Source organism: Aspergillus viridinutans (assembly GCF_018404265.1).
Source record: "Aspergillus viridinutans IFM 47045 DNA, scaffold_5, whole genome shotgun sequence".
NCBI classification, from domain to species: Eukaryota; Fungi; Ascomycota; class Eurotiomycetes; order Eurotiales; family Aspergillaceae; genus Aspergillus; species Aspergillus viridinutans.
The window spans coordinates 1,932,929-1,949,846 of record NW_025091221.1 but is presented as its reverse complement, the minus strand read 5'-3'; the positions used below and the strand labels follow the sequence as shown (position 1 = coordinate 1,949,846).

Sequence of the window (16,918 nt, the reverse complement as noted above, 5' to 3'; positions counted from 1 at the left end):
GAGGGATGTCGACATACGAAATGGTCCCATTGTCAATTGCCGTGCTATTGGACAGTATGTTCGATCCTGCTCAGATTATTAGCCCGTCGCGTCAACTTCACCGTGACTTGAATTTGGTACAAAAGACCTACCTCCATGAGTGCTGAGGTACAGTCGATGATGGTCACCATGTTGGCGTCCAAACTTTGCTGCCGTCACCCCACCCACAGCTGCCGACCTGTTGCTGCCTCCAGGATAGACAACGCCGAGTTCGTTCAAGGTGCCCAGGGCAATATATGCTGTCCCGTTTTCGTCCAGAGTGAAATCGTCCGGCCCCGTCAGATTTGAAGCAACGATCTCGGATGCACCGCATGGCTCCGCGTCCTCGTTGATCTTAATTCTGGCCAAGAGACCAGCATCAGTGTTGGTCCAGTAAAGATATCCTCTGAAGACCTTGATCCCATTGACACCGATTTTCCCTTCTGCACCTGCGTAGCTCTGCTTCATCAGAGGGTCATCGATAATCACATCATATGCACCAGTCCGGACATCGACCTTATAGACCCATCCATTGTAGGAATCGGAAACCAAGATAGCGTCTTCATTGAGCGTCGTGGCTCCATTCACGAGCTGAGAGCCCTCGAGGTCGGTGAGTTTCGTCACTGTGGCATTTGAGAGCACCTCTCCCGTCGAGGACACCTCCAAAGTACTCAAATCGACCCGGAATATGTAATCGGTCGAGTTGGGCAATAACGTCATAGTCTCGTCGTACTGACCAGCCACAGCCACATAGAACTCGTCATGTCTAGTCTCTGTGATTCCCAAGACACCGACATAGTTGCCAGCACTGGCACCTTCGGCCCAGCTATGAATCACTATCGGCTGCAATTTCTCATCGGGATCGACTTGCAAGATCCGCGGGTTGAGCAGTTCTGTGGCCAAGACTTCGCCTGGGTGTCGGATGGCAAGATTTTCGAGCCAGGAACTAGGTCCAAAATTGGCGAGCTGTTTCACTTTCAGATCCGTAGGCCATTGAGAGGCTGATATAGCCGCAGTGGGAGATGCCGAAGCAAGGCTAAATAGGGTGGAAACCAAAATGAATTCACCAGAAACGAACATGATCACGGAAAAAGACAAATTTCCTCGTTACTCCTCGGCTTGGAAATGTCTGAAGCGATGCCATGAAACACGTCGCATTCAATGCGCGGGTTATACGGTCTTATATACTTTCCATGCTTAGGCACCCCGTTTCCCTAGAGTGCTTCCCTCTTCATCCATCAAGTCCCAAGCTCAAAAAGAGGCGTTATGCAGCTGCTCAATAATCTTGATCGATAGAAACCCACTTTGATTGCATTAAGCCTTTCCAGGTGTCGGCGACCTGAATCGGTAACATTTGACAAGGCTTGTTGAGTCAACTGTTATAGAGTCATGCAGATCAGTCACTTTGAGAGGTTTTCTTTTCGCACTTGGTGATGAATTCCAGCCTCCAGCAGCTGATTTTGTGTGTTGAGCCCAAAGGAGAGCCTAGGACGGTGACGCTATGGATTGTGAGAGTCATCTAGTGCTTACGCTGACGTGGGATCGCAAAAATGCCTTTCAGGCAAGCTTCCAACACGCGGAAGTACTCCTTGGACCTGTTTGGTTAATACAGTAACTTCAGGCCACCCAAAACACACTTTAGGGTGTAAGCTAATTATAGGTGGAGGCGTTGCTTGCGGCCGGACTAGCATCATTGCGCAGCCACTATTCTGCTGTGTCCATGCTTGATGAGGACAAGCATTCTCAATGCGTAGCGAATTGGACACACCATGTCCGACTGAGTGTTATGTGGAAAAAGGACCCCGCATCTGGTCGATATCAACAGCAGAAGAATTATTGTTGGCGGCGACGTTATTAAAATTGAAACCGAGGACTCATTGTGTTTATTCGACCGCGTGAGGTAGGAACTTGGTATAAATGATCATAAAGGTCTCCTAATCGATCGTACGAGCCGTGAGCTTCGCTTGCACAATCATGGAATGTGATGTAGCCAATTTCTCAGAGCTTCCCTTGCTCGGGATTCAACACCTCTCTCGCGCCAGAAATGGCCGGCGCCGTCGATTTCGGCCGAGTGAAATTGACTGTGAGCCGCTTGAGAAAGATCACTGGCCCATTTGCGTAGCTTGTGGGCGGAAGTGAAAGTGTCCTGGTTCCCGTAGATCGCCAGTGTTCTGTATGAGCAAAGCTGGTCGGCTGGCTTGGGGCAGAGAACCTGTTTACTCTGTGTAGTGGTCTTTACTGCCAAGCCCGAAGAGAGCTTCGAGAAAGATGTGAGAAGTAAGTTGACAGGCGGCAGAAGAGGCGAGACGAGAAGGTATGAAATCGTTGTTCGAGTAACATCCTCAACCGCCGTGCTACATTCTCTGGTGGCGAAATTGCTTGATGTCGACGGCATGTCTGTGCCTCGAACACTCTCTATCGACAGAGCTGAGAGCTCCTTCGCAGCTTGGCGTACTTGGTGAAATGATGTAGCGCTATCCCCCTCTGAGAACAAGCGTGCTACCACATCGACTGTTGGCAGGTGTGAGGCAACCATCGACCCGTATGAATACCCTCCTAGAATGAGACGAACGTGCCCAGATGCGCTTCTAGAGTCACCAGTTGATTCGGCTGGTGGAGCAGAGCTCGGATCTGGGCCCCTGTCCTCCTGTCGCGTGTGGTCTTCTTTCAACGAATGCAGGTAATGGAGCATAAATCCGTAGAAGGAAACATAGTCCGCCAATTCAGGTTTTGCTGTCCAACTAGTTCGACCTCCAGATCCACCAGCTCCGCTATCGACTGTGTCAATAAAATATCTTCGAAGCAGCGACGGCGGAACCCATCGTGGAAAAGACATGGCCCATCCTAAAGACTCACCGAAAGTTGAAGGTGCCCACAACAAAACCGCCTCTGAGGAGCTCCCCGCCAATAAAGCCCACAACCGGATCATCATAGCATCCTCCAAGAGGCGCATATGGATGGGCTATTATCGCACCTCGTATGTGCCACTTGCGAGTACCATCCGACTGCTGCAGCTCGAGAGGCAAATAGAGACGGCACTCTAACTCAGTCCCGTCGTGAACCGAAGGGATGTTGAAGCTGTAAGTCGGGGCAGGAAGATGCATCTCAATGGACACCGGCCTTTTACTTTTTGTCTTCCTGCCCTCGCTAATGAGTACAAGTTGTGGCAGTCTGTAGCCGTTGGCTTGTCATGAAATGGATATATATAGTTGTGACTAATGTTGGGATGGCCGAGGCGAGTCGGAAACATTCGCTAAGCACGGTCTCCAGTCTCTTTATTTATGGCTCCAGAGCCTCCGGTGGTGATTTGGTCCAGCACCCCAATCAGCTGCATCTTGAAAATACCGATGGTTAATTTGAAATTATCGATTGAATGAACAATGGATGTCTCGATCAGGCTAATGTTATGCATACCATGATTTCTACTAGCCAGCATAAAAAAGCTCTACCAATGCTAACACTTCATGCCGTTTACGACAGAAATGCTATTATAAAATTACACATGTTTAACAGATTAAGTATTCAAGCTTCAGGGAGTAGCCAAGCGGGATCGGGTTCGTCATCCTCGTTATCCGACCTGAAATTCGCTTCTGGAGACCTGTGTTCCGCATCCCTGAGTAAATCAGCTGGAGGTTCGGGATTGTCCACCCCAAGAGGATCTGTCAATGAATCGTTTGTATCGTCAGGAAGACGTGCATTTGTCGTTTCTCGTTCTGGGGCGGGCGATTTGTCCCCTGTAGACGCATCGAGAGTGTCAAGAAGCATCTCTCGTGCTTCACGCAGGGCCTCGAGCTCCGCTCCAATGCAGCATGTGAGTAGCTTCCAATCCTTCTTGTCTGCAAGATTCAGGTGTTGTTCCACGCGATTGGTCGTATGCTCCAAATCTTCTATAATAGACGGAACCTGATCATTTTCCGTATTAGCTTTCGAATGCCCCTCTGGCTCGAGAAGTTGCGACTGTGTCTGGATCGACCTGCGCATCGCCGCCCTGAGTCGCTTTTCAAAGCCCGAGACTTCCACCACTACCTGCTTCCATACCCCTCCGCCTTCTTCAAGAGCATGGATCTCAGCATCTACCCCCTGTTGCTTTTTCCGTAAGTCGACTTGCTCTGTTGTCCAATGTTCGTGGGCCATCTCAAGAGTGCGGCGCTTAGGATTCAGGGAGTAGAACGTTGAATGGCTGCTGGTAACCGAGTCAGGCTTGACAGGAGGGTCTATGAGAAATTTCTCGATGTCCGATTCCACAAGAGACAGAGAAGCTTTGTAAGAGGACAATTTGGATTCCATGGCATCCTCCATTTGAGCAAGTTCTCGAATCACACGCCGATGCCTTGCTTTCATTTCCAGTAGCCTGGTTTCCAACTCCTGAATCTCTGTCTCAAGCTGATGACTCTCCTCAAGCAGCTCCTTTGAACGGTAGCTCTCCTCATTATCATGGATTGTTGATATGGCCTCCTTCAAGCCAGCTCGTTTGGTACTAAACCTGTCAATCTGTTCCAGAGCATCCGTCCTTTCGTCAAGTCGGAAGCTGAGTATTTCACGCTCCTCCTCTTTCAGTTTCAGCAAATCATAGATCGATTTGAATATTCCTTCCTGTGCTTCACGTAACCCAATCTTCCTCGTGACAGGTTGTCGGACCGGTATGGTAGACGGGCTCTTGGAGCGACTAAGTTCAGTCGGGGTGAAGCTTTGATTGGACCTGGAATCAGTATGAGGTGTTCCTGCGAGGCCTGCTAGGAGACCGTCACTCTGGGCGTCAATCAAGACCTGTAAACTGCGCTGTATGTGTTTCGTCTGGCGGTCAATGTAGAGAAGGGGGTCTTGCTGAGACGTAGGCATTCTCAGAGGCAACGATAACAAATTCTGCTTCGCGTTCTTAGGAAATATGGCTGACATTTTAGAAGATAAAATATGATCATTTGCAGGTGTACACTACTACACTCTCTGCGCGTTGTGTTTAGAACCCAACTTATCTAGGCTTTAGTAGAGAGGGGGAAATATCGCCTTTAATGGATGTCAAACCAGCAAAAGAAGGAAACAAAAAAACAAGAGAATGCTAACACCACAAAACGCCAGACAACGCAAGGAAAGAATGATCATTTGCGAAGGTGGTCATGTTGACATTTTGGCTTTATTCCTCTCGCCGACTGTTCACCTGTTCACTATTCCATCATAAAATCACGTGATAACTCTAGGGGTTTCTGCAGGAACCACGGGCGCCTTTCGTCAGCTTCAACCGTTGACGTGTGCCTGGCTGCTGTTGGAAGCTTGCTAATCAACTCACAGCTTCCTTCTCTCATCTGCACTCCGTTATCTGTTTATTTTTGATTTACTACCCGTCTGTAAATTTCATATAACTCGGTATTTGCGTCTTCCGAATACTTTTGCCCTAGATCTGAGCTGATTCCCTTGTTCTGAAGCTCCACGTCGAAGCTATCGCCTCATCTCTCGCGATAGCAAAGCCGACCCCTTCCATCAACTACGAAAATCGGTATTGGGAGCAAGACATATCTTTCAAAGATGGTCGGACTCGCTTCGGCCGCCGGTATTGTTGGCTTTCTCTCTGAACCTGATCCGGAGTTGAGAGTCTTTGCTCTGAAGACCCTCGATTCTCAAATCGACCTCCTCTGGACAGAAGTTGTTGATGCAGTGCCTCAAATGTTTGTCATTCCATCTATTATATGCATAGAATCGAATCTCCACATGATGGTTCAAAAAATTCCTGCCAAATTACTTTGTCGCTAACCGAACTTCTGACATTTAGAGAGGCGTTATACGAAGATGAGTCTTTCCCGGAGCGGGAGCTCGCCGCTTTAGTTGCGGCGAAGGTTTACTATCACCTTCAAGAATACAACGAAAGCATGGTGTTCGCTCTCGGAGCTGGGAAACTCTTCAAGTTGGAGAACGGTAGCGAGTTCGAGGAGACAATCATCGGTAATTTTCGCAGTACTCCGACTGATATAGCCTCCAACTGACCTAATTTTTCTCAAGCCAAATGTGTCGATACGTTTATCTCCCTGTCCGCTGCTCAGAGACCCGCCGCAGGCGACCCGTCTGCCAACTTGAACAATTCATTCCCGACATCGGGTGAAGGAGCCACGAGCACGTCCGCCAGCCTAACATCTCCCATCACGCCATTCTCGCAGTCCACATTGCCGTCAAAGTCATTGCTTTCTCGGCAGGAGGTGCCAGGTTTGGACGCCGCTCATCCAGGAGGCGAAGACGTGACTGTCAAGCATGATGAGACCTCTTTGGTTTTGAAACGGGGAGTTCAAGGCCAGCTGCAAGCAGTCGTCGAGCGTTTGTTCGAGCAATGTTTCGTCCAGAAACGTTATCGTCAGGTCATCGGAATTGCCATCGAAGCGAAGAATTTGGACGTGCTCCGCAGGACTATTATCCGGGCAAGCGAGGATGAGAAGAAACATGGTGGATCCCGTCGAAGCGAAGAGCTCATGGAGTACATATTGGATATCTGCATGGGAATCGTGCAGGAGCGGGCTTTTCGCAATGAAGTATGTCTATTTGTCTTTCTGCCGTCGTCAGGCCTTCCTCCGCTAACAATTGAGTCAGATCCTGAAACTCATTCTCGAGCTCCTAAACGAAATTCCTGCTCCAGACTACTTCTCGATTGCTAAATGTGTTGTCTTCCTGAACGAGCACTCCATGGCGTCCGTCATTCTTCGACAGTTGGTGGAGAAGGGCGATGCCAGGTCACTTGCCGTTGCCTACCAGATCTCCTTTGACCTTTACGACAATAGCACTCAAGAATTCCTCAAGAAGGTCCGCGAAGAAATCGCCGAACTTGTACCCGAAGCACAGCCAGCCGATAGTAGTAAGACGGAGAGCCAAGAGGAGCCCAAGGAGTCTGATCCTTTGCTGCAGGACCAGTCCAGCTCGGAGCAATCAAGGTCTCTTGGATCGAACGATGCCCAGGCGAAATTATCGGATGAAGCGCGTACAGCATTCAAGAATATACTCGAGATTCTCGACGGCATAAAATCTATTCAACTCAATCTCGAGTTCCTCTACCGGAATAACAAAGCCGACATTGCCATCTTGAACAAGGTCCGCGATAGTCTGGAGGCTCGGAACTCTATCTTCCATACAGCAGTTACTCTTTCCAATGCTTTCATGCATGCTGGCACCACACATGACAAGTTCTTCCGAGACAATTTGGAGTGGCTGGGCAAGGCTGTTAACTGGTCCAAGTTCACTGCTACTGCCGCGCTGGGTGTCATTCACCGTGGTAATCTGAGCCAAGGCCAAAAGCTGCTGCAACCCTATCTCCCAAGGGAACATATTGCTGGTGTTGGCGGGTCGGGCTCAGTTTACAGCCAGGGTGGATCACTCTACGCTTTTGGACTGATCTATGCTAACCATGGTGGAATGGCTGTTGACATGATTCGGGATCACTTCAAAAAGGCTACGGAGGAGGTTGTTCAGCATGGTGGAGCGCTAGGTTTGGGTGTTGCAGGCATGGCCACTGGTGACGAGGGCATCTACGAGGATCTTCGGAACGTGCTCTACACTGACTCAGCACTCAATGGTGAGGCCGTTGGCCTGGCTATGGGCTTGGTTATGCTGGGAACAGGAAACATGAGAGCTCTTGAGGACATGATTCAATATGCTCACGATACGCAGCACGAGAAGATTGTTCGTGGTCTGGCCATGGGTATGGCCTTGATCATGTATGGCCGCCAAGAGGCTGCTGATGAGCTGATCAACGGCCTCCTGGGCGACCCTGACCCGACCCTCCGTTACGGTGGTATCATGACCATTGCTCTTGCTTACTGCGGTACTAGCAGCAACAAAGCCGTCCGCAGGCTCCTGCACGTTGCCGTTAGCGATGTCAACGATGACGTTCGTCGTGTGGCAGTTCTCAGTCTGGGTTTCATCCTGTTCAGAAAGTACCAGAGCGTGCCTCGGATGGTTGAGCTGTTATCCGAATCTTATAATCCCCATGTGAGATATGGTGCCGCGATGGCGCTGGGTATCTCGTGCGCTGGTACCGGGTTGCACGAGGCGATCGACCTTCTGGAGCCCATGCTGAAGGATTCCACCGATTTTGTCAGGCAGGGCGCCTTGATTGCCTTGGCCATGGTTTTGGTCCAGCAGAACGAGGCTATGAACCCCCGTGTCAGCAGTCTTCGTAAAGCCATGATGAAGATGATTGGGGACAGGCACGAAGACGCCATGGCCAAGTTCGGCTGCGCTGTGGCTCTTGGCATCATCGACGCCGGTGGTCGGAACTGCACTATCAGCCTGCAGACACAGACGGGCAGCCTCAACATGCCCGGAATCGTTGGCGCGGCCGTTTTCATTCAGTATTGGTACTGGTTCCCCCTCACTCACTTCTTGTCGCTCAGCTTCGCACCAACTGCAGTGATCGGCGTGGATCAGAAGCTTGAAGTTCCTTTCTTCAAGTTCCATAGCAATACAAAACCTAGTCTTTTCGACTACCCTCCAGAGCAGCAGGTGAAGGCCGAGGAGGCGCCTGAAAAAGTCAAGACCGCTGTACTTTCGACGACCGCTCAAGCGAAGCGTCGCGCTCAACGTCGTGAGAAACAACAACGGCGTGAGAGCATGGATGTTGATCAGACGCCTACGACACCTAAAGTGTCGGATCAGCTCCCCGAGAAGATGGAAACCGACGAAGGTGTGGAGAAGGGCGAGGAAGAGACCAAGGAAGGAGAGAAGGGCGCTGGTGAAGGTCCGAAGAAGAAGGCGGAGCGGGAGAAGGTCGGATATGAACTCGAAAACATGTCCAGGGTTCTTCCTGCTCAGCTCAAGTACCTCACATTCCCAGACCCGCGGTACGAGCCGGTAAAACGGGTAAGTTTTAATCACATTCTATCCATCCCAGAAAAATAGCTAATCTTGCATCAACAGCCTACCGGAGGAGTTGTCGTTGTGTTGGACAAGAACCCCGAAGAACCTCGAGAAACAATTGAGATGAAAGCAAGCAAAGAAGTCAGACAACCCGCAGCCACCGCAGAATCGCTTCAAGATCGGCTGCAAGCCGCCATTGGCGCCGCGGCCTTGCAGACACCCCAACGCGATGCTGGTCGGATGCCTCTGGGTGCGGATCCCACCGCAGCTGCAGGGGCAGCGGCCGCCGCTGGTGTCCTGACCGCTGTGGATGAGGATGAAGAAGGTGGCGAGGAAGCCCCTGTGCCAGAGGAGTTCGAGTACGAGTCTGAAGGCTTGGAGGAGTAAACGCTGGCATATTGATGCATATCTAAACGGCGGTTGTACTACTAGATTATGATGATTTCGCTTTCTACTTTCAGCGAGGGAAATGAGATCCACTCGTGCTTTTGAGGTTCACACTTTCGCAATTTAGACGTCAAGCCTTAGCCTGTTCATTTCGTAGATCTGATGGTACGTGACGCTTTTCGCAATGCAGCATCTTGTTTGGATCGTTCAGCACTGAGCGCTAAGAAGCTGGAGGATCCATCAAAAGAAAGGTGTAACTCGAGACCTGTTTACTATCTATCGCAACAGATGCCTATATGCAGCCAGGAATCGTTACTGTCAAAGTGCCAAGTTAGGAAACACATGCATAGGGCCTTTTAACCAGCCTGATCCATGACCGGTGTCTCCAAACCAGTTGATGAAAATGAGCCGAGCGGAGGCTTAGAGCGAATTCACATGGGAGCTGCTCCTGAACAGCCTATATGTAAGGTAGTACCCGGAACAGTACCTCTCTAAGGTACCTCTTTAATCTTGCGAGACCGGACTTCGCGCTGATTGCTCAATCAGGATTAAGGCGACATCACGTGTGGCTGGCTACTACCTCGGCAGATTCCCAATATGGGCGATCAGCACACCTGCTGCCATGACGCAGGTCGAACGTTCAGCAGCCAATAGCAGAACACACAATCACCGGCGCATGACCCTGCAGAGCATCATCTGGCCGAGGTGTTTCGCGTGTGTGCTGCAGTTGATTTTCTGGGGTCCATGGCAGCCAGCCAGTCATCACTCACCATGGCTGCTGTTTGCTCTGCGCATGTGAAAGATGGCCAAATACCACCCTGCAAGCGTCACTACTGTTGTTCTTGTCATCAATAAATCTACCGACAATAACAAGCACTAAGGCCTCGAGAACGGGGTTCAGTGGGCTCTTTTGGGCGGTTCCTCCGAAAGGGATATCCACCACCTGTACATTTTTCACGCCATTTACTGGCTGTGCTGGATAGCGCAGCCATATAATCTCTTCTCGTCCTCGTTATATCCTGGAACTCCGAGGTGGAGGGATCCGCTCGTTGTCCCGAATTTCCTAGGCCTATATCTATCCCCGAGGCCTCTCTTGTCTCTTACCCCAGATTGTTTCTCTGTCCCTCACTTTTTTAACCACACTCTGCCCCATACCCCAGATAGCTTTTTGTTCTAACTGCGTGGGTTGCAGAGATATACACTAGGCTTGTATCTATACTTTCCTTTTTGCTCATTACATCTGTTTATATAGACAACCATGTCCAAAACATTCTCCAAGGACGACGTGGCGTCGCATAACAAGCCAGACAACCTCTGGGTTGTCATCGATGAGGATGTCTACGACTTGACCAAGTTCCAGGACGATCACCCTGGTGGAAAGAAGAGTACGTCGTTGTCACATGCTAGAGTCGAAAATTAGCGGCGCAGGCGCTGACAGTGCGCATCTAGTTCTCTCGCGAGTGGCGGGCAAGGATGCTTCGAAACAGTTTTGGAAATACCACAACGAGGGGATTCTGAAGAAGTACAAGGGCCAGCTGCAGATTGGTTCACTAGATTCTAAAAAGGCTGCTGCTCCTGCCCCTACTCCTGCTAAGAAGGAGGCGCCCCGGCCTCAAGCTGCAGCGCCGGTTGATGTTGCTGCAGCGAAGTCCGACGAACCCCTGGAGCCTTACGGTGAACTGGTTCCCTTCGCGGACCCCTCATGGTACCAAGGCGTATGTTCCCTCTCCAATCAACTTCATTTACTGCGGGTTTGAAACATCACACTGATCATTTGGCTGAATACAGTACCACTCGCCCTACTTTAATCAAACCCATGCAGCCCTTCGCGCGGAAGTCAGACAATGGGTGGAGACCGAGATTGAGCCCTACGTCACCGAGTGGGACGAGGCTAAGAAGGTGCCCGATAGCATTTACAAGCAGATGGGCGAGAGAGGATACCTTGCTGGTTTGCTGGGGACCAAGTACCCTGCCAAACACACTCGCAACAGGGTCCAGTCGGTTGCGCCTGAGAATTGGGATCTCTTCCACGAGATGCTGCTCACCGATGAATTGTCCCGCGCTGGCAGTGGTGGTCTGGTCTGGAACTTGATTGGTGGCTTCGGTATCGGTTGCCCGCCCCTGGTCAAGTTCGGCAAGAAGGCTCTGGTTGACAGAATCCTGCCCGGCATTCTGGCTGGTGACAAGCGCATTTGTCTCGCCATCACCGAGCCAGATGCGGGCAGTGATGTTGCCAACTTGACATGCGAAGCCAAGCTGTCTCCTGATGGCAAGCACTACATCGTCAATGGCGAGAAGAAGTGGATTACCAATGGTATCTGGTCCGATTACTTCACCACTGCTGTTCGTACCGGCGGGCCCGGCATGAACGGCATTAGCGTTCTCTTGATCGAGAGAGAGGCGGGTGGTGTCAGCACCAGGCGGATGGATTGCCAGGGTGTGTGGAGCAGTGGCACCACCTACGTTACCTTCGAGGACGTCAAGGTGCCCGTGGAGAACTTGATCGGCAAAGAGAACCAGGGCTTCAAGGGTGAGTTGTTCCCTCTAAGTGCCCCAAACACAAATACTGACTACGTTCTAGTTATCATGACCAACTTCAACCACGAGAGAATTGGTATCGTCATTCAGTGTGTCCGGTTCGCTCGTGTTTGCTACGAAGAAGCCATGAAGTACGCCCACAAGCGTAGGACCTTCGGCAAGAAGCTCATCGACCACCCTGTCATTCGCATGAAGCTGGCGCACATGGCTCGCCAGATCGAAGCAACATACAACTGGCTAGAGAATATCATCTATCAGTGCCAGTCCATGGAAGAAACCGAAGCGATGCTCAAGCTGGGTGGTGCCATTGCTGGTCTCAAGGCTCAAGCAACTACCACTTTCGAGTTCTGTGCCCGTGAGGCAAGTCAAATTTTCGGAGGTCTCAGCTACAGCCGCGGGGGGCAGGGTGGCAAAGTTGAGCGCTTGTACCGTGATGTTCGTGCCTACGCTATCCCTGGTGGAAGCGAGGAGATCATGTTGGACCTCAGCGTGCGCCAGAGCTTGCGGGTGCACCAGATGTTCGGCATGAAGCTCTAGGTAGGTTTTCTTGGATATGAGATTGCAAAGTATATAGATATCCAGCTTTTGTTTCAGCTTCCCTGTTTCCAAGTTGCGCATTGCATATGATTCGCATCCCATTTGGTGTGTTGTACCATAGGATTATCAATTGATTCTACCTTTCCGGATCATGCCTGTACTTCGTACTCGCTCACATAATGCTCGACGGTCATGCCTTTGCAACGACCAGATAAGATCCGACAAAATAAATCGAAGATTGGGCTATACTCCGAACAATGCTCTATGCCAGTATCATATAGACAAATAAGAGCTTCACTGTAATAGAAATCTCGAAGTCGAGAGTTAAAAGATGGTGATGAATCCATCGACTGCTGTTTGTGTTGCTCTGTTTATTGCGCAGTTCCGACCGAGGGGCCTCCGGGTGCCCATTCAAACCACAAGCGCAATCACCCTTTGCTTATTGCGCTGCTACCTGAAAGTTCCCTCGCCTTGGGGCTCAACCCAACTCTTTCCCTGCCGATTCACGAAAATAGCTGCTCGCAACATCAGACTCTGGTGAGCAGCTGTACACTTCAGATTCTTTCACCTTTCAGATCGATTTTCCGTCTCGGAAAGGCAGGAACCCCATTGGTCGCGGTCGCGGAGTCGGCGAACGAACGGAGAAGTTGCCGCTCGACTCTCTGGCCAACTTCGACGCCCTGATCTTTAGATCATTGTCCTTCTCGTACTTTGGAGCTCAATCGGACGTTCTCTTTTCCCGGTTGAGAGCTAGGCTACTGTCTATTTTAACCTGTCGACAACCGCCGGTCGCAACTGTTTGCTCTTTGAATCTTTTCACACCCTTGGGCTACCTCGAGCTCGATAGCGGAATCGCCTCGTTTCGCCTTTAGAAAGGATCGCCTGGTGCACTAGTGTTTTATTCTCAACCTCAGAGATCAACTCACGGGCTCTTGACATTCACTGTGAAATTCCAGCGAGTTTACCAAATCCGTCTCATTATACAACAACTACGCCACGACCTACAACATGTCACGGAATTTTCTGAACGAGGACTTTGGGTCCGACGAAGAGGATGATGACTTTAATCCGGCGCCTGTGGAAGAGTCTGATGAGGAGGATGTCAAGCCACAGGTACATATATACAAGATCAACTGGCTAGGATCGGTACAAATGCTTACAATCTTTGCAATAGTCTACGGGTCGCGGCCGGATTGGTGAGGACGAGGAAGACGAGGACGACCATGCCGATGTTAAGCCCGAGAGGGCCGACCGAGAGGGGAGTGAAGATGACGTAAAGGAAGACATTGGTGCGGATTCGGCCGGCGCTGGTGGTGAGAGAGATGAGGGAGAAGACGAGGAAGAAGGTGAAAATGATGAGGAGGACGAGGAGGAGGAGGATGAGGGCGACGAAGATGAAGATGAAGACGAAGATGAGCAAGACGTCTCGTCGGTAAGTGATGTGGCTTCCTGCCTGAGCTGATGTCAGATCTAATTTTGGCTGTCTTACAACCAGGGCCGTCCGAGAAAGCGAAGAAGGAGATTGGGCGGCGTGCATACTTTCATCGATACGGAGGCCGGTGTCGACGAAGAAGAAGACGAAGCTGAAGACGAGGAGGATGAGATGGAGTTTGGCGCAGAGATGCACCCGGACGATCTGGATGCGCTCCCCGCTGGCGCGGAGACAGACGACCGCCGGCATCGACAACTAGATCGCCAGCGTGAGCTCGAGGCAAGTATGGATGCTGAGAAGCAGGCGCAGTTGCTCAAAGAACGTTATGGCCGAAACCGCGCCGCCGCTACCGATGCCGTTGTTGTGCCCAAGCGGTTGCTTCTTCCGAGTGTTGATGATCCCAGTATCTGGGGTGTCCGTTGCAAAGCCGGCAAGGAGCGTGAAGTCGTATTTGCGATTCAGAAGCGGATCGAAGAGCGGCCGCCCGGCTCTCGGAAACCCATCAAGATCATCTCCGCCTTTGAGCGTGGGGGTGCCATGAGCGGTTACATCTACGTCGAAGCGCGCAGACAGGCTGATGTGATGGAGGCGCTGGAAGATATGTCAAACGTCTATCCACGGACAAAGATGATCCTGGTTCCCGTTCGAGAGATGCCCGATTTACTTCGAGTTCAGAAATCCGAGGAGCTCAACCCTGGCGGATGGGTTCGCATCAAGCGCGGCAAATACCAGGGTGATCTGGCCCAAATTRAAGAAGTGGACACAAACGGCTTGGAGGTTACAGTGCGCTTGGTCCCGCGGTTAGATTATGGCTTGAATGAGGACAGTGGAGCTCCTGTAGTCGACATCAAGAGAAAGCGCCCAGGCATGGCTTCAGGAGGGCCTCGGCCTCCTCAGCGACTATTCAGCGAGGCTGAAGCGAAGAAAAGACATGGAAAGTACTTGTCAGCTACGTCTGGCTTGGGCGGAAAGTCGTGGAGCTACCTTGGTGAGACATATATCGACGGTTTCTTGATCAAGGACATGAAGGTACAGCATCTTATCACAAAGAACGTCAACCCCCGTCTCGAGGAGGTTACTATGTTCGCTCGAGGCTCTGATGACGGTACCTCGAACTTGGATCTTGCATCGCTTGCGGAGACGCTCAAAAACTCGACGGCCGAGGAATCATATCTTCCAGGTGACCCTGTCGAGGTGTTCCGAGGCGAGCAGCAGGGTTTGGTCGGTCGCACCACTTCGACCCGCGGAGACATCGTTACCTTGCAGGTAACTGAAGGTGATTTGGCCGGGCAGATGATTGAAGCTCCAGTCAAATCTCTTCGCAAGCGCTTCAGGGAAGGTGACCATGTCAAGGTCATTGGCGGCAGTCGGTATCAGGATGAGCTGGGTATGGTGGTACAGGTCAAAGACGATACTGTGACGCTACTCAGTGATATGAGCATGCAGGAAATTACTGTCTTCAGCAAGGATCTCAGGCTCTCTGCCGAGACTGGTGTCGATGGGAAGTTGGGCATGTTTGATGTGCATGACCTCGTTCAACTAGAGTAAGTTCTCTCTTGCTGGGTTAGTATGTTCTTTGTTCGCTGATCTTGTCCCAGTGCCTCCACTGTTGCTTGCGTTGTCAAGGTCGATCGTGAGTCGTTGAGGGTTCTAGACCAGAACGGGTCTATTCGCACTGTTCTTCCGTCACAGGTCGCAAACAAGATTACGCCACGTCGGGATGCGGTGGCCACCGATCGCAATGGTGCTGAAATTCGAATCGGCGATACTGTGCGGGAATTGTATGGAGACCAGAGGAGCGGTGTCATTCTTCACATTTACCGCTCGTTCCTGTTCTTGCACAACAAAGCACAAGCAGAGAATTCAGGTATCATTGTGGTCCGTACGACCAATGTTGTCACTGTGTCGGCCAAGGGTGGCAGATCCACCGGGCCTGACCTCACCAAGATGAATCCGGCTCTGATGAGAAACGGCATCCCTGGTGCTTCAATGGGTCCTCCCAAAAGTTTCGGCCGTGACCGGTTGATTGGCAAGACTGTTCACGTGCGTAAGGGGCCGTACAAGGGTCTAGTCGGTATTGTGAAGGATTCGACAGATGTACAGGCACGTGTGGAGCTTCACTCAAGAAATAAACTGGTGACGATTCCCAAAGACGTACTCATCGTCAAGGATCCTGTCACCGGCCAGACGCTGGATATGTCTCGAAAGGGTGGACAGCGTGTGCCATATGGTGCTTCCGCAGCGCCGCCATCCGGATGGTCAGGCGGACGTACGCCTATGGCAACGGCAGATTCATCGAGAACGCCTGCTTGGGGTGGTGCATCCTCGGCTCGAAGTAAGTGTTTATTTACTACCGTTTACGATGGAAGGTCTGAGGCTAACTGGTATTTAGCACCCGCTTGGGCAGGCATCAGCGGTTCTCGCACCCCAGCATGGAAGATGGATGGATCGCGCACATCGAACCCTTACGATGGGAGTCGGACCGCATACGGAGGCGTTGGCTCACGCACACCAGCCTGGAACGCCGGCGCGCGAACACCCTACGACTCCGGTTCTGGATCGAGCGGCTTTGATGCATTCGCGGCAGGCTCACGAACGCCAGCTTGGGGAGGTGCCAACGCCGGCGGCCGCACGCCGGCCTGGTCTGCAAACTCCTCGGCAGGAAGCGGGAATAGAGATTCTCGCGGCTACGACGCTCCCACTCCCGGCGGGGCCTATTCTGCTCCCACCCCAGGGGCATATACCGCACCAACCCCCGGGGCCTCCGCACCTACGCCTGGAGCCTGGGCTGATAGCGCCCCGACACCGGGGGTGTTCAATGCACCGACCCCCGGCGGCCTCTCCGGTCGTCCGTACGATGCACCCACGCCGGCGATGGGTGGTGCGGCCGCGACCCCGGGCGCGGGAGCATATGGGGACGGTGAGGATGGCCCTCGCTATGACGAAGGAACACCCAGCCCTTAGAGCATGATTGCAGCGCACAAAAAAAGGCGAATCTTTTGGAATGTATTTTACGTTGCCGGTTTTTGCTTATCTTTTCCCAAATACAGATGGACAATGTATAATGCGTGGTCAGTCGGTTCACTTCATACTTCGATAGTTGTATTCTAGACATATACAGGGCGGACTCAATATCATGTACACCTTGTCAACTTGAAGATGGATTGTAATCAACCG

General features: G+C 51.6%; 6 protein-coding genes across 6 annotated transcripts; 3 read left to right on the top strand and 3 right to left on the bottom strand.

The window, feature by feature from the left end:
- Window positions 1-78: 78 nt before the first annotated feature.
- On the bottom strand, window positions 79-1,098 carry Aspvir_007593 (uncharacterized protein; the record flags this gene model as incomplete). The annotated part of the gene is made up of 1 exon (XM_043270772.1): window positions 79-1,098. One exon carries the CDS (start codon window positions 1,096-1,098, stop codon window positions 79-81), a length of 1,020 nt encoding a protein of 339 aa, XP_043126707.1.
- Window positions 1,099-1,990: 892 nt separating this feature from the next.
- Window positions 1,991-3,122, bottom strand: Aspvir_007592 (uncharacterized protein; the record flags this gene model as incomplete). The annotated part of the gene is made up of 2 exons (XM_043270771.1): window positions 1,991-2,789; window positions 2,875-3,122. 2 exons carry the CDS (start codon window positions 3,120-3,122, stop codon window positions 1,991-1,993), a joined length of 1,047 nt encoding a protein of 348 aa, XP_043126706.1.
- Window positions 3,123-3,540: 418 nt separating this feature from the next.
- Window positions 3,541-4,914, bottom strand: Aspvir_007591 (uncharacterized protein; the record flags this gene model as incomplete). Its single annotated transcript, XM_043270770.1, has 1 exon — window positions 3,541-4,914. The coding sequence occupies one exon, from the start codon at window positions 4,912-4,914 to the stop codon at window positions 3,541-3,543; it is 1,374 nt and encodes a 457-aa protein (XP_043126705.1).
- A 624-nt stretch (window positions 4,915-5,538) lies between these two features.
- Window positions 5,539-9,234, top strand: Aspvir_007590 (proteasome regulatory particle base subunit RPN2; the record flags this gene model as incomplete). The annotated part of the gene is made up of 5 exons (XM_043270769.1): window positions 5,539-5,678; window positions 5,783-5,952; window positions 6,010-6,530; window positions 6,589-8,850; window positions 8,908-9,234. The coding sequence occupies 5 exons, from the start codon at window positions 5,539-5,541 to the stop codon at window positions 9,232-9,234; spliced, it is 3,420 nt and encodes a 1,139-aa protein (XP_043126704.1).
- Window positions 9,235-10,492: 1,258 nt separating this feature from the next.
- Window positions 10,493-12,309, top strand: Aspvir_007589 (putative acyl-CoA dehydrogenase; the record flags this gene model as incomplete). The annotated part of the gene is made up of 4 exons (XM_043270768.1): window positions 10,493-10,619; window positions 10,684-10,949; window positions 11,023-11,764; window positions 11,816-12,309. 4 exons carry the CDS (start codon window positions 10,493-10,495, stop codon window positions 12,307-12,309), a joined length of 1,629 nt encoding a protein of 542 aa, XP_043126703.1.
- Window positions 12,310-13,317: 1,008 nt separating this feature from the next.
- Window positions 13,318-16,705, top strand: spt5 (transcription elongation factor spt5; the record flags this gene model as incomplete). Its single annotated transcript, XM_043270767.1, has 5 exons — window positions 13,318-13,422; window positions 13,484-13,741; window positions 13,805-15,285; window positions 15,340-16,076; window positions 16,134-16,705. The coding sequence occupies 5 exons, from the start codon at window positions 13,318-13,320 to the stop codon at window positions 16,703-16,705; spliced, it is 3,153 nt and encodes a 1,050-aa protein (XP_043126702.1).
- Window positions 16,706-16,918: the final 213 nt, after the last annotated feature.